Source organism: Geotrypetes seraphini, chromosome 12 (genome assembly GCF_902459505.1).
Source record: "Geotrypetes seraphini chromosome 12, aGeoSer1.1, whole genome shotgun sequence".
Taxonomy (NCBI): Eukaryota; Metazoa; Chordata; class Amphibia; order Gymnophiona; family Dermophiidae; genus Geotrypetes; species Geotrypetes seraphini.
In genome coordinates, this window is record NC_047095.1 from 95,821,358 (window position 1) to 95,835,035 (window position 13,678).

The 13,678-nt window shown below is 44.3% G+C and overlaps 1 protein-coding gene across 1 annotated transcript in view; it reads right to left on the reverse strand.

The window, feature by feature from the left end:
• Nucleotides 1-13,678, reverse strand: part of LOC117346901 (vomeronasal type-2 receptor 26-like) — a 51,058-nt gene that overhangs the window by 14,737 nt on the left and 22,643 nt on the right. The window contains exon 3 of the mRNA XM_033917138.1: nt 7,228-7,455. Within this exon, the coding sequence (XP_033773029.1) occupies nt 7,228-7,455 (228 nt within the window). The remainder of the gene's footprint in view (nt 1-7,227; nt 7,456-13,678) is intronic.

Sequence of the window (13,678 nt, forward strand, 5' to 3'; positions counted from 1 at the left end):
TGAATCACACATTATGCTTAGAATCAGATAGTGTCTCTTTGAACCCCTGCTCTGCAATGAACTGCATTGTAAAGGAGGCATAACTGAACAAGGGATATATTCCTCCACAACAGCAGGCCTGACATTGGTCTGGAGCTATGAAGGTGACCTCCAGACCAACATGTAGCCAGCAGCTTCTGAAGCGTATATCCCTTGTTCAGGTATGCCTCCTTGACAATGCAGTTGATTGCAGAGAAGGGGTTGAGAGAATGAGCACTCAGTATGCTACCAGCGCCAGTATCAACTGCAGAGATATTCATTGATGTGACAATTACCTCCCGTTCCTCCATTATAGCTTTTTAGCATGTGATAGTCACCTACACGTTTCAGGGTTTCTATTATGTCTTACATGGCAGCTGCCATACCTGTGCTACTGACTGTGTTGGGGGGGGCTGCCACTTACGTCCAGCTCTAAGGCGGTGTCTGGTGCACCGGATAAGGGCTGGATTGTCCCGGTGGACCCTGCGCCACCTGCGCCTCAGGGACTCGAGGTCCCGGTACACACCATAACACCTGCAAGAAAGATATGGTGGAGGATAGGGTCAGGTGACAGTCCTTTGCATCCCCCTTTTCAGACATATGCAGGGTTTTGAGGGCACTGAGCACATCACATCTGTCATGTATATTCTGATCTATCTATGCTTCCTTTATATATATATATATATATATCTTGTGGCAAAGCTAGCTCTCTTCCTAGCTTTGGCACAGGGCTAGTGAAGAAGATCAGTAAACCCCTATGTAGGAGAGCCGTCCAGGTTGGCCCGGAGGATTATGTAAGCGCTGACTTCCCTGGGACTAACCTTGAGGAGCCAGACAGTGACTTCCAAGGGGAGTTCAGCCGGTGTCAGGCTACTCTCCAAAGCCTGCAGTTAGGGCTCAAAGGTATCCGGGAGTTAAGAAACTTCAACTCCCAGAAGACCTGGGTCAGAACAGGAAGTGGTCACTGAAGCAGATACAGCTGCAGGAAGAGTTTTCTCCCTTCCCCCTCTTCAGAGCAGGGAGGGGCGAGTTGAAGACTGCAAAAGCAGGGCAGCTGAGTCACAAAGGGGAGGAGCTGAGGAGGCTTCAGGGTGAGCTCGAGAGGCAGCACACTCCTCCTCAACTAAAGCCTGAAGAATTAAGCCACGATTGGGACATGGTGGACATGTCAGAGGGGCTGGAGACTGAAGCTGAGAGACAACTACAAAGCTGTGAACCAATGGGCATTGGTGTATCTACCCTGCCTAGCGAGGGTTTTGAGGCAATGGACACAAACTGAGCAAAGGTGGGAAGTGTGTGGCCATTTTTGTTGCTTAATAGTTTTGAGTCTAAAGTTGCTTGTATGCTGACCTATGTGAGCTTATCAAAGCTAGTCTCTGAAGCACTGCATGATCCAGTGCAGACTAGAACTGGGATCATCCAGGGTGAAAAGAACCACAACAACAGCGCTCAACTTCAGAAAAGGGAATTATGATGCAATGAGGAAAATGGTGGGGAAGAAACTCAACGGCAGCACAAGGAAGGTAGAGTCCGTAGAAAGCGCCTGGACCCTGCTCAAGCGTACGGTGCACGAAGCACAGAACCTGTACGTCCCCAGGTTCAGAAAAGAGTGCAAGAAAAATCGAATAAAGAACCCAGCATGGATAACGGCAGTTGTAAAAAAGGCGATCAGTAACAAGAAAGCATCGTTCAAAAAATGGAAACAGGATCAAACGCAGGCCAACCAAAAGGAACACAAGGAAAGCCAGAAGGAGTGCCACCGAGTGGTTAGGAGAGCAAAGAGGGAATATGAAGAGAGACTAGCGGGAGAGGCAAAAAATTTCAAATCATTCTTCAGGTACGTAAAGGGGAAGCAACCAGCGAGGGAGGAAGTGGGACCCTTGGATGATGGGGATAGAAAGGGAGTAGTGAGGGAGGAAAAAGAAATAGCTGACAAGTTAAATGACTTCTTTACGTCGGTCTTCACGAGGGAGGACACATCCAGCATTCCGGAACCAGAGGAAATAGAAAATGGAGATCAAGATAACAAGCTGGTCAAATTAGAGGTGAGCCAGGAGGATGTCCTCAGGCAGATAGACAAGCTAAAGAGTGACAAGTCGCCAGGTCCGGATAGCATTCACCCAAGGGTGCTCAAGGAATTAAGGAATGAAATAGCAGAGACACTTCAGCAAATATGCAACCTATCCCTAAAAACTGGAGAGATCCCGGAGGACTGGAAAATAGCTAATGTCACGCCCATCTTCAAGAAGGGTTCGAGGGGCGACCCGGGAAACTATAGGCCGGTAAGCCTCACATCGGTCCCGGGAAAGATGATGGAGGCACTGATTAAGGACAGCATCTGTGACCATATCGAAAAAAATGGACAGCTAAGGTCGAGCCAGCATGAGTTCTGCAAGGGTAGGTCGTGCCTCACAAACTTGTTGTACTTCTTTGAGGGGGTAAACAACCAGGTGGACAAAGGAGAACCCATAGACATAATTTACCTAGACTTCCAGAAAGCCTTCGATAAGGTACCACATGAGCGGTTGCTCAGGAAGCTATGGAACCATGGGGTGCACGGGGAGGTCCACCGATGGATCAAAAACTGGCTGGCAGACAGGAAGCAGAGGGTTGGTGTAAAGGGCCATTACTCGGACTGGCAAGGGGTCACGAGCGGGGTTCCTCAAGGATCGGTGCTGGGACCGCTCCTGTTTAACATATTCATTGACGACCTGGAGGCGGGAACAAAATGCGAGGTCATCAAATTTGCAGATGACACCAAACTATTCAGCAAGGTTGAAACCACGGTTGACTGCGAGAATCTCCAAAGGGATCTTACGACATTGGAAGAATGGGCGAAAAAGTGGCAAATGAGCTTCAATGTAGGGAAATGCAAGGTCATGCATATAGGGAGAAGGAACCCGATGTTCACTTACAAAATGGGGGGATCAATGCTAGGGGTCAGTAATCTGGAAAGAGACTTGGGAGTGATGGTAGACACGACATTGAAGGCGTCGGCACAATGCGCCACAGCCTCGAGGAAAGCAAACCAAATGTTAGGTATCATTAAGAAGGGTATCTCGACCAGAACGAAGGAAGTCATCCTGCCACTGTACCGGGCTATGGTGCGCCCGCATCTGGAATACTGTGTACAGTACTGGTCACCGTACCTCAAAAAGGACATGGCAATGCTTGAGGGAGTCCAGAGAAGAGCAACTAAACTGATTAAGGGTATGGAAAACCTTACATACACTGACAGACTGAAGAAGCTGGGGCTGTTCTCCCTGGAAAAGCGGAGACTCAGAGGAGATATGATAGAGACCTTCAAGATCCTGAGGGGCATCGAAAAGGTTGACAAAGACAGATTTTTCAATTTGAAAGAAACCACAAGAACAAGGGGTCACTCGATGAAATTGAAGGGGGACAGGTTTAAAACAAACGCAAGGAAGTACTTTTTCACACAGAGGGTGGTGGACACATGGAACACCCTTCCGGAGGCCGTGATAAGAAATAGCACAGTACAAGGTTTCAAGGATGACCTGGATAGGTTCCTGGAAGACAAAGGGATTGAGGGGTACAGATAAGAGCAGTGGAAGGTTTAGAGATAACTGTAGAGGTAGGCAATAAAATTAGTCAGGGACCGCTGACCAGGCAATATGCCTGATGGGCCGCCGCGTGAGCGGACCGCTGGGCTGGATGGACCTCTGGTCTGCCCCGGCGGAGGCGACTACTTATGTACTTATGTACTAATACTTGGACTGTGGCATGAGCCAATATAACATTGTAAACCATGGAGCGTTTGTGTGTTTTTTTTTCTCTCTCAGCACAGCTGGAAGTCAATTAGGAGAAGATAAGATTCTGGCAGAACGGCAAACACAGTGGAGCTCCTTTTAAGAAGGGTTCCTTATCTGCAGGCACTCTGTGGCAGTGCTGCAATGTTAGTGTTTTCTTTTTGACTTTTTTGTAAGAGCTTTATGTTTCCTTTACTGCAGGAGTGTTGTTTGCTTCTCTCTTCTGTCCTTTCCTGATGAGGGAAGTTTGCTGTGGCTACCCTAAAACCATAGAAGGCTGGTGAAGAGGACTGTGATATAAAGATTAGAGTCCAGTCAAAAATGTTTGTTTGATTTATTATTTTGGAATTAGAGCCAGGCTGGTGTGTGTAAAGCCAGGGTGGCCAGGTTGGCCGGGATCTCTATGTTTTCTACAACTTGTATTGAAAATACTGTATTGGCTATCAATACCTGGACAAAGTAACCAGAAGTACAAAAATAAAATACAACTTTATTTTTCTGACATTCTTGGAGGTGTGTGGCTTTCTTTTTTCCTTTGCCTGATTTACCTGAGAACATTGAATCTATTGTTTTTCCTTAGGCGGTTGCCTAAGAAGACCTGAAGAATTCCCTGGTTAAAGGGTACACGCTGGGAGCAGGCAAGGTCACTTGGAACACAGCTCACTGCAGTGATCAGGAGCTCGTGGCATGTGACAATCTATCTATATCTATCTATTTTTATAGAACACACATTAAGCAAACTGTTCCTTGAAAGATAGGGGGGAGCAATAGGTGACAGGTTTAAAGACTAGGACACACTGGCTACATAGTGATAGGTACTGGGGGGTTCTCACCTATGCAGGGTGTCACATATTCGTGACCAGGCCTTCATGGAAACATTGCGGGGTGGTCTTCTGCCCTTGTGGCCAAACACCCTTGCCTCATACTGGAGGCACAGCTCCACCAGGGACTCGGTCTCCCCTAGGGAGTAATTAGGGTCCCTCCTTTCCACCATCACACCCGCACGCACTCACACAAGCTCTCACACACACACTCACACACCCTCTCACACACTCACCCTGGTGGCCACACACTCTTCCTAACATGCCCTTCCTCACTACACGATCTCTCACTCCCACAATCACTCCCACTGTCTCTCCTGTCTGTCACCCTTACACTCTCTCTCACTTGCTCTCACACACACACTCACAGAATCACTCTCCAAACGCTCAATCCCATTCAGTAATTGATCTATCTAACCTCTCCACCAACTATCTCCTAACTATCTCCTCGCTCCTCACACAACGCCTACTACACCCACAAGGGTCGCACTGCCACGTGGTGGAAGCAGGACATTATTGGGAACAGTGTGACATCAGTAGGACATGTGCCAGGACAACTAATAGATAATGAGCGCTATACGACTAGCAAGTCGTCCAGCGGATCGCGGTGAAAATAGTTGTACGTCTTGTTTGGACGATTGCCATTTTGGTAGGTAAATTTGGATGCTTCGGTATAGCACATGTGGACGTGTTTATGTTGGACGTCTTTCGTGCCGATAATAAAGCCCCGACATTTCTAGAAAGATATTTAATACCATACTTTCTATTAAAATCTTTAAGATCAGAAGACAAATCCCTATTAACAGTCCCTTCTTTAAAAGTTATATACTGTAGGAGAGACATGATTTTTTCTGTTTCGGCCCCCCACATCTGGAACTTACTTCCACTTAATCTAAGAGAAGAAAAACTATTGAACAAATTTAAAAGTCTTCTAAAGAGCTGGCTTTTTAAAGACGCTTTTTACTAGATCAGTCTTACTATATTTTAGGATAGGATAATGAGGTTCACTATATCTTAGGATAGAACAAGGAGGTTCAATGTAATATGAGGGTATTTGTCTCCCATCCTGTGTGTTCTAAACCTATACCCAATTTTATTTTTAGTTTTATTTTTTTAATATTGTAATTTAAGATATCCTCTTCCCTAATGTTTTAATGTTAATTAGCAGTATATGTGATATTTGTGGATTTCATTATTTTATATTTTTATCTGGTGTAAATCGCATTGAATTGAGATTTTGCGATCTAATCAAAGAATTTATTAAACTTGAAACTTGACATCTTTCCATTATCGACACATTTCCCTGGACATCTTACGCCGCCGACGCTTAGAGCTTTTATACGACCTATTGATTATGCCCCTCCACATGTCTATTTGTCTTTTTTTTGCCGTCTGTCTCCTTGGCCGCTGTATGTCTGTCTTTTTTTGCTGTCTGTCTCCTTGGCTGTTGTATCTCTTTCTTTATTTCTGTCTCTCTCTCTCCTTGGCCGCTGTCTGTTTTTTCTTTCTATCTCTCTTCCTGGCCCCCTGTCCTTCTGTGTGTGTCTTTCACTCCCACCTACCTGTCTTTTAATGTGTGTGTGTCTCTATTTCTGTCTGTCATTCAATGTCCCTGCCCACTGCCTGTCTGTTTATCATGCCCCTTCTCCCACCTACCTTTTTCTTTATCACGTTGTGTTGTATACAGTGGAAAGGGCAATTGGCACACAGTAACCGCCGCAAGATACAGGAAACTACCACGCGAGCACTCGTAACAAACCGTCATGCGTGCACGCTCTGAATGTGTGCAAGTGCCGAACGTGCCAAGGCACGCTTTAACATTTCTCTGCTGCACGCTTTAATATTTCTCGGTCACAGAGCTATGGATCACGGAGGCAGAGATCACACAGGTAGGAGTGTGCATGCTCGCTTAGGGTTTTATTATTATTGATATTTAGAGATCACTAATCTAAGGACAGGTTATAGTAATCAATAATGAAACATTAATAATACATCACATTAAATTAAAAAAACTGCAATGAAAACAAATTATTAAAAAGGCAGAACAACCAAATTATTTCAAAATAGAAAAAAAACCTACAAAGAGCATCATGCTCCTCTCATATCCCACTTAGTCCCTTAAAAAGAACACCTTCTCCTTTCAAAGTGAAGGAGCTGACAAGTGGTTGAAACAGCTGCCTCAGCACCCTGAGTTTGTGAGTTCAATTCCCACAGCAGCTCCTTGTGACTCTGGGAAAGTTGTTTAATACTTCATTGCACCAGGTACAAAAAAATACCTGTCTAAAATGTGTCAATCACTTTGATTGTAACTAGAAAGAACCCTCCACCCAGTATATCAAGGCTCCTAACCCTTTCAATTTCAAACGAGCAGGAAGTTTGTTACAAGTAAGTAGGCAGATATGACTGTAACAGCTCATTAATGTCAATTAACCCCAATAATTGATAGTGCCTCATTGAATAATTACTATATATATACATCTGAGATCAGCACCCCCAATTTAAGTAGCCTATACAGAATCTGGAGGATAAATATTTGCCCATAAAGCCAAAATACATCATTTTATGACACGCTTCATGATACCTGTTTAGATCAGCACCACTTATCACTTAAATCTGACCTGAGTGAAATAACTCTCCCAGACGATGGCCTTCTCATCAATGGTGAAATCCTGCCCTTGGGGAGCATGAGGGTTATAATGACCAACAACTTCATATTTCAATGTCATATTAGGAAGAAAGATCAAATTCAAAATATCATATCCAGTGGTGAGTTCTCCATTTTCATCCATGTACATCTCTTCCCCCAGACCATTCTTAAAATGGAGGTTCCTTAGGTAACGATGGAGCTAAGGAGTGAGGGGAACATTTTCAGTAGTGCCAGGTTAAACAAGTAATTTCAAGCATACATAAGCATTACTTTATAACTATAAGGAGAACTAATTATAAAATCCATTTCTGGAGGTAAAAAACTCCAGCTCCTCTCTCTGACAGATGGACACAACCTTGAAGTAACAGCTATATAAAAAAAACCTCTGATTACATTATAGAAATGCAATATATCAAATCCAGTAAATAACATTACTAGAAAGTGAATGGGGAGAGGGAAGGCACAAAGAAAAGAAATATACTGTCTCCCAACTTCCTATAGATCTGTCATTGAAGATGGAAGAATGAATTGAAAGGATAATGTATAAGAGTAAAGACCACATCACGACTAAACTAAACTAAACTAAACCTTAGGTTTGTATACCGCACCATCTCCGCAAGCGCAGAGCTCGGCACAGTTTACAGAGGTTGAGAGGAAAGGAACTACAAAGATGGATATAGGAGAGGGACTGAGAAGATAGAAATGGACAGGGTACTAGAGAGCGGGATTAGATTTTTGAAAAGAGCCAAGTTTTCAAGTGTTTACGGAAGGATTGGAAGGAGCTAGAATTTCTGAGCGGGGATGAGAGGTTGTTCCAGAGTTCTGTGGTTATAAAGGGGAGGGATGTTCCAAGTTTTCCTGCTTGGGATATACCTTTTGTAGATGGGAAAGATAGTTTCAGTTTTTGGGAGGATCTAGAGGAGAGTGGGTTAGAGGAATTCCAGAGGAGTGGGATAACGGTGGGAAGGATGCCATGTAGAATCTTGAAGGCTAAGCAGGCACATTTATAGAGGACTCTGGAGTATACTGGGAGCCAGTGAAGCTTGGAGAGGAGTGGGGAGACGTGATCAAACTTGCCTTTTGCGAAAATAAGCTTGGCCGCGGCGTTCTGAATTAGCTGAAGTCTGTGGAGGTTTTTCTTAGTTAGGCTTATATAGATGGAGTTGCAGTAGTCCAGTCTAGAGAGGATGGTGGATTGAACGAGGATGGCGAAGTGAGAATGATGAAAGCAGGATCTTACTTTCCTCAACATATGGAGGCTAAAGAAGCATTTTTTTACCAGGGAGTTGAGGTGATCATTGAAGGAGAGAGAGGAGTCTAAGATGATGCCTAGGACTTTGCTTGAAAACTTAAGCTGAAGAGTGGGGCCGGAAGGTAGTGGGATGGAGGTGGGTAAATGATCTGAAATAGGGCTAAGCCAAAGTAGTTTTGTTTTGGACTCATTTAGTTTCATTTGTACAGATTGGGCCCAGGATTGGAGGTTCGTAATACAAGAGGATATGTTTTCAGCGAGGTTCAAGAAGTTCGAGTCGGTCTCGAGGAGGATGAGGATGTCGTCAGCGTAGGAGTAGAGAGTTTCTAGGGGGGATAGATGAAGGAGTTTCAGAGAGGACATGTAGATGTTGAAAAGGATAGGGGAGAGGGGTGAGCCTTGCGGGACTCCACATTTCGGCTTCCAGGGGGGGGATGAGGTACCGTTTGTGTTAACGGTGTAGGAGCGGAAGCGTAGGAATTTCGAGAACCAATCTAGGACAGTGGAGCTTATGCCTATTTCGGAGAGTTGGAAGATTAGGATGTCGTGGTGAACGACATCAAAGGCTGCGGAGAGGTCGAATTGAAGAAGAACAGCAGATTTGTTGCGAGAATGGAGTTGTTGCACCTTAGAGATTAGTGAGGCCAAGAGGGATTCGGTGCTGAAGTTGGGTCTGAAACCAAATTGGTGGGGTAGGAGGATAGAGAATCTTTCTAGGTAGGAAGAGAGTTGGGTGGATATGATGGATTCTAATAGCTTGGTTAGGAGAGGGATATTTGCTATAGGACGGTAATTTGATGGAATGGAGGGATCAAGGTCGGCCTTTTTCAGTAGAGGGGACAATGAAATGTGTCCCATGTTGGGGGAGAAAAGGCAGATGTTAGGGCAGAGTTAATAAGTTCAGTGAGGGAAGCGATGGCCTGTGTAGGGATATTCTCGAATAAGTAGGAGGGGAAAGGGTCCAAAGTGCACTTACAAGTTTTTATTTGAGGCAGAGTTTGGAGACTTGCGGTTCGGAGACAAGCTCGAAGGCGGTCCAGGATCTGTCGGCAGGAATGGGGGTGGATACAGGTAAGGTAGGGTTGAGATCAATAGAGGTCAGGGAATTATAGGAGACTGTGGGAGGGAAGGAGCATCTTAGGGTGGTAACCTTTTCATTAAAGAAATTTGCAAGGGCATCGGCTGATAGAGATGGTGGGAGCAAAGATGGGTCATTTTTTGTGGTTAGTGAGCGCCAGATGTTGAATAGCGCACTGGTCTGGTTGTTGGATCTAAAAATCTTGTCTCCAAAGAAGTTTTTCTTGGCTTTTTTTAATGTTGAATTGTAAAATTTAATATTAGCCCTCCAGGTCTGTCTATCGGAGGGGGATTTAGATTTTTTTCCATTTGCGCTCCAGAGCGCGACATTTCTGTTTCAATTCTCTGTGAAGAGGTAGGTACCAGGGGGCCTTTCGGGGGTAGGAGATGATTTTGGTGGTTAATGGAGCAAGGGAGTGGTAGGTGGACTCGGAGAGGGCGGTCCAGTTGTGCCAGTGTGATTCGGGGTCTGTAGATCTAGGGTTTGAGGAGAGTTTGTTGAGGAATTTGGACCAGAATAGATTGCTCGAGGTTTTTTTGCAGAAGGTTATGGAATGAGAGGAGTGGGGTGGGGAGTGAAGATGTGACATGAAGATGGGGAGGCAGGTAGTCCTTAAGAAGTGGTCAGACCAAGGGACTTGTTCCCAGCGAGTGTCGTCGGTTGAGGTTTTGAAGGCGGTAAGATCAATGAAAGTGGTAAAGTCTAGAGTATGCTCTTTTTCGTGGGTTGGGGATGGGGTGGGTGAGGGAAAGCCTAGAGAGGTAAGGAAGTTGTTGAATTCGGACGTATCATTGTTATTGGTGTCGTCGAGGTGGAGATTGATATCACCAACGATTAGAAGTCTTTGGAATTTAAGGAAGGCATTTGTTATAGTCTCATAGACGAGATTGGAAGATTTGGTCCAAGGGATGGGTGGTCAGTATAATAACATGATGCCCAATGGTTGGGCGCGGAGTTCGTCATTAACTGAGGCAAGCAAATATTCTAGGGAGGCATGGGTGCCCGTCTCAAGGAGCTGGACGTCGAAGAAAGATTTGGAGAGGAGTGCCAGACCACCTCCTTTTTGATTGGGTCTGGGAGAGAAGAGGCCTTGGTAACCGTGGGGGAGGAGTTTGTTTTGTGTGAATAGATCGTCTTTGGCGATCCATGATTTTGTGATGCACAGAAAACCAGGGTCGAGCTCATCTAGAAGGTCTTTCAGGATTTGGGTCTTATTGCACGCGGATCTGGCATTGCAATAAAGTGTCGGGACTGGGGTGAGAGAGTCTGGGACAGTGTTGGGAAGATTGGCAGGGGGTAGGGGCTTTAGAGAATCTTGGTTGACTTTTCGGGGGTTTTTCTTGGGAGGGGAGTTTCTGGTGCGTATCAGTGTGGGGATTCTGAGTCCGGGGCAGATAGTATTGGTGTTAGCGGGGTCGAGTAGGTTGGGGGAGGGAGGTTTCAGACAGAGGGAAGGATAGAGAGGTGAGCAGAGTAGGAGGAGAAGGATCCAGAAGGATGGGTTCATGGTGGGGTGGTTGGTGTGAGAGAGTCTGCAGCAAGGGGGAATAGAGTTGGTTGCGGAAGGAGCAGGGGAAATTTAAGTCAAGCTGGCTAAGAGCAGGGGCAAGTAGGGGGGAGAGCCTTATTTTTTTTTTTTTTAGGACTAAGGGGGGCTATATCAGTGAGGACAATTGGCGGCTAAGCGCTTTCCATGTGGTGCCTAGAGCGGAGAGACTTGGGTCAATAAATGGGTAACGAGGGAGAATTGCACAGTTAAGGTATGTATGTAGCCCAGGATGTGCTAGGGGAAATGGGGCAGCCGAAAAAGTGAGAGACTGGTAAGAAACCTTTGGCTTAGGATACAGTTTGGTGCTGAACTAGGCAAAAACAGAGAAAAGTGTAGCATCTAAACAGGGGCAAAGACAATTGTAAAATATGGTACAGTATGGTGCTGAACTAAGCAAAAATGGAGAAAAGCTTAGCATCTAAACAGGAGCAAAGACACTCATCTTTAAAACGGAAAAATAACTTGAAAGTGTCACCAAATGGCAGAAAGATATTTTTTTTACAAAAACATCAAAGTTATGATTTTTGAACATCAGAATTGGGTTGTTTTATGATACAGATTGTATAAATGGGCTGAAGATAGCTTTGATTTTAGCTCCAGTAGTTGGACTGTTAGGATAGTCTTATGGTCTGTGTCCCATATATGACAAGACAGATTCAAATAGGCTAGAGAGGGATTTGGTGGTGACTCCAGTGGTTGGAATGTAAAGACAGTGCCTCATGGATTTCTATGGTCTAAGTCCCAAAAATACTAAAGAAAGATGAGAATCAAACATTTTGTATCATATTCATTGTTAGTTTAATTATGAATTTGACTGTAGAGCAGACTGGATGGGCCATTTTGGATTTTTGTCTGCTATCATCTACTGTGTTACTATCAGGGACATGATGTCCTAGATGGAACTTAGATGCTTTCAACTAGACCTGTTTGAGAATCATCTAAGTGCCAAGTACTCTTGGTTTGAAGGATTCCTAAAACTCAGAACCTACAGTGTAAAATCAAACAAAGAAAAGTCAGAATCCTGGTCAAACCCCTGCGGCATACCACAAGGTTCTCCACTATCCCCTACCCTCTTCAATCTCTACACTGCTTCTCTAGGAACGCATCTGGACAATCTAGGCATAACCACCTATAGTTATGCCGATGACATCACCATCCTCATCCCATACGATCATTCTAAACCTTCCATGACAGACAAACTTCACCAAACACTTGAAACAGTCACAACCTGGATGAAAAATCACAAACTTAAACTCAACCAAGACAAAACCAAATTCATCCTTCTCGAAAATGACAAGGTCCAAACCACAACCAACCTAGATATAAACGCAATCAAATATCCCATCCAAACCACCATAAAACTACTTGGCATGACCATAGACAGATGCTGCACTATGCAACCGCAAATAAATAAAACAATTCAGAAATCATTCGCAATCATGAGAAATCTGAGACAAGTCCGAAAATTCTTTGAAAGAACACAATTCCAACTTATAGTACAATCCCTAATACTAGGTATATTGGACTACTGCAACATCCTCTTCCTTCCTTGCCCTGTAACGACGATTAGACAACTCCAAACAATCCAAAATACAGCTTTGAGACTCATCTATTCATTGAGAAAACATGACCACATCACTGAAGCCTTCATCAACTCACATTGGCTTCCAATCCAAGAGAGAATCCAATTCAAATTCTACTGCATATTATTTAAAACCCTACACGGAGACAGCCCATCATACTTGAACAATCGCCTCATCCAAGCACCCACTACCAGACACAGAAAAACGCACTCCCCATTCATACCCCCCCCAATCAAGGAAGTAAAAAGAACAAAACTACACGACGGCCTCCTAGCCACTCGAGCCGCAAGGCTAGACAACCAGATCTCCAACCTTCTGATGACCACCCCAGACTATAGGACGTTCAGAAAAGAAATAAAAACCATACTTTTCAAGAAATTCCTGAAGCAGCAATAACATCACGACCTCTTAGTAACTCTAAAACTGACATTTGATCTACCCATTACCGCACTAATAATAACAAAAGAACCTCCACTTTGACCACCTATTAATTCTTTTACAAACCACCTCACCCTCAACAACCCGTTAAATGTTTATAAGATCTACAACTTACCTCTCTAGCTAATCATTGTAACTCTGCTTTTTTTAAAGTAACCTTTTGTAATCCGCCTTGAACCGCAAGGTAATGGCGGAATAGAAATCCCTAATGTAATGTAATGTAATGTAAAAACATACTCAAATTGACCAGATGAAAACTGGAAAGATTAATTGGTGTCCCCCCACACTCCACCAGTGATCACTAACATCTTTCTAACCCCAAAACATTTGAAGAAAACAGTATATTTGTATACATGTGTTTAGAACAGGAGCACCTGGTATGGGAAAACCTAGTAAAGCATCATACAGAGGTTTTAAGAAGCCAAGTGGGTGGGCTAGTGAACTATAGAGAAGAGCCTGGCCCAAAAGTCACTTTGAACAGTACATTTTTGGTGGAAAGTGTAAGGCCACAAGAAACCATCA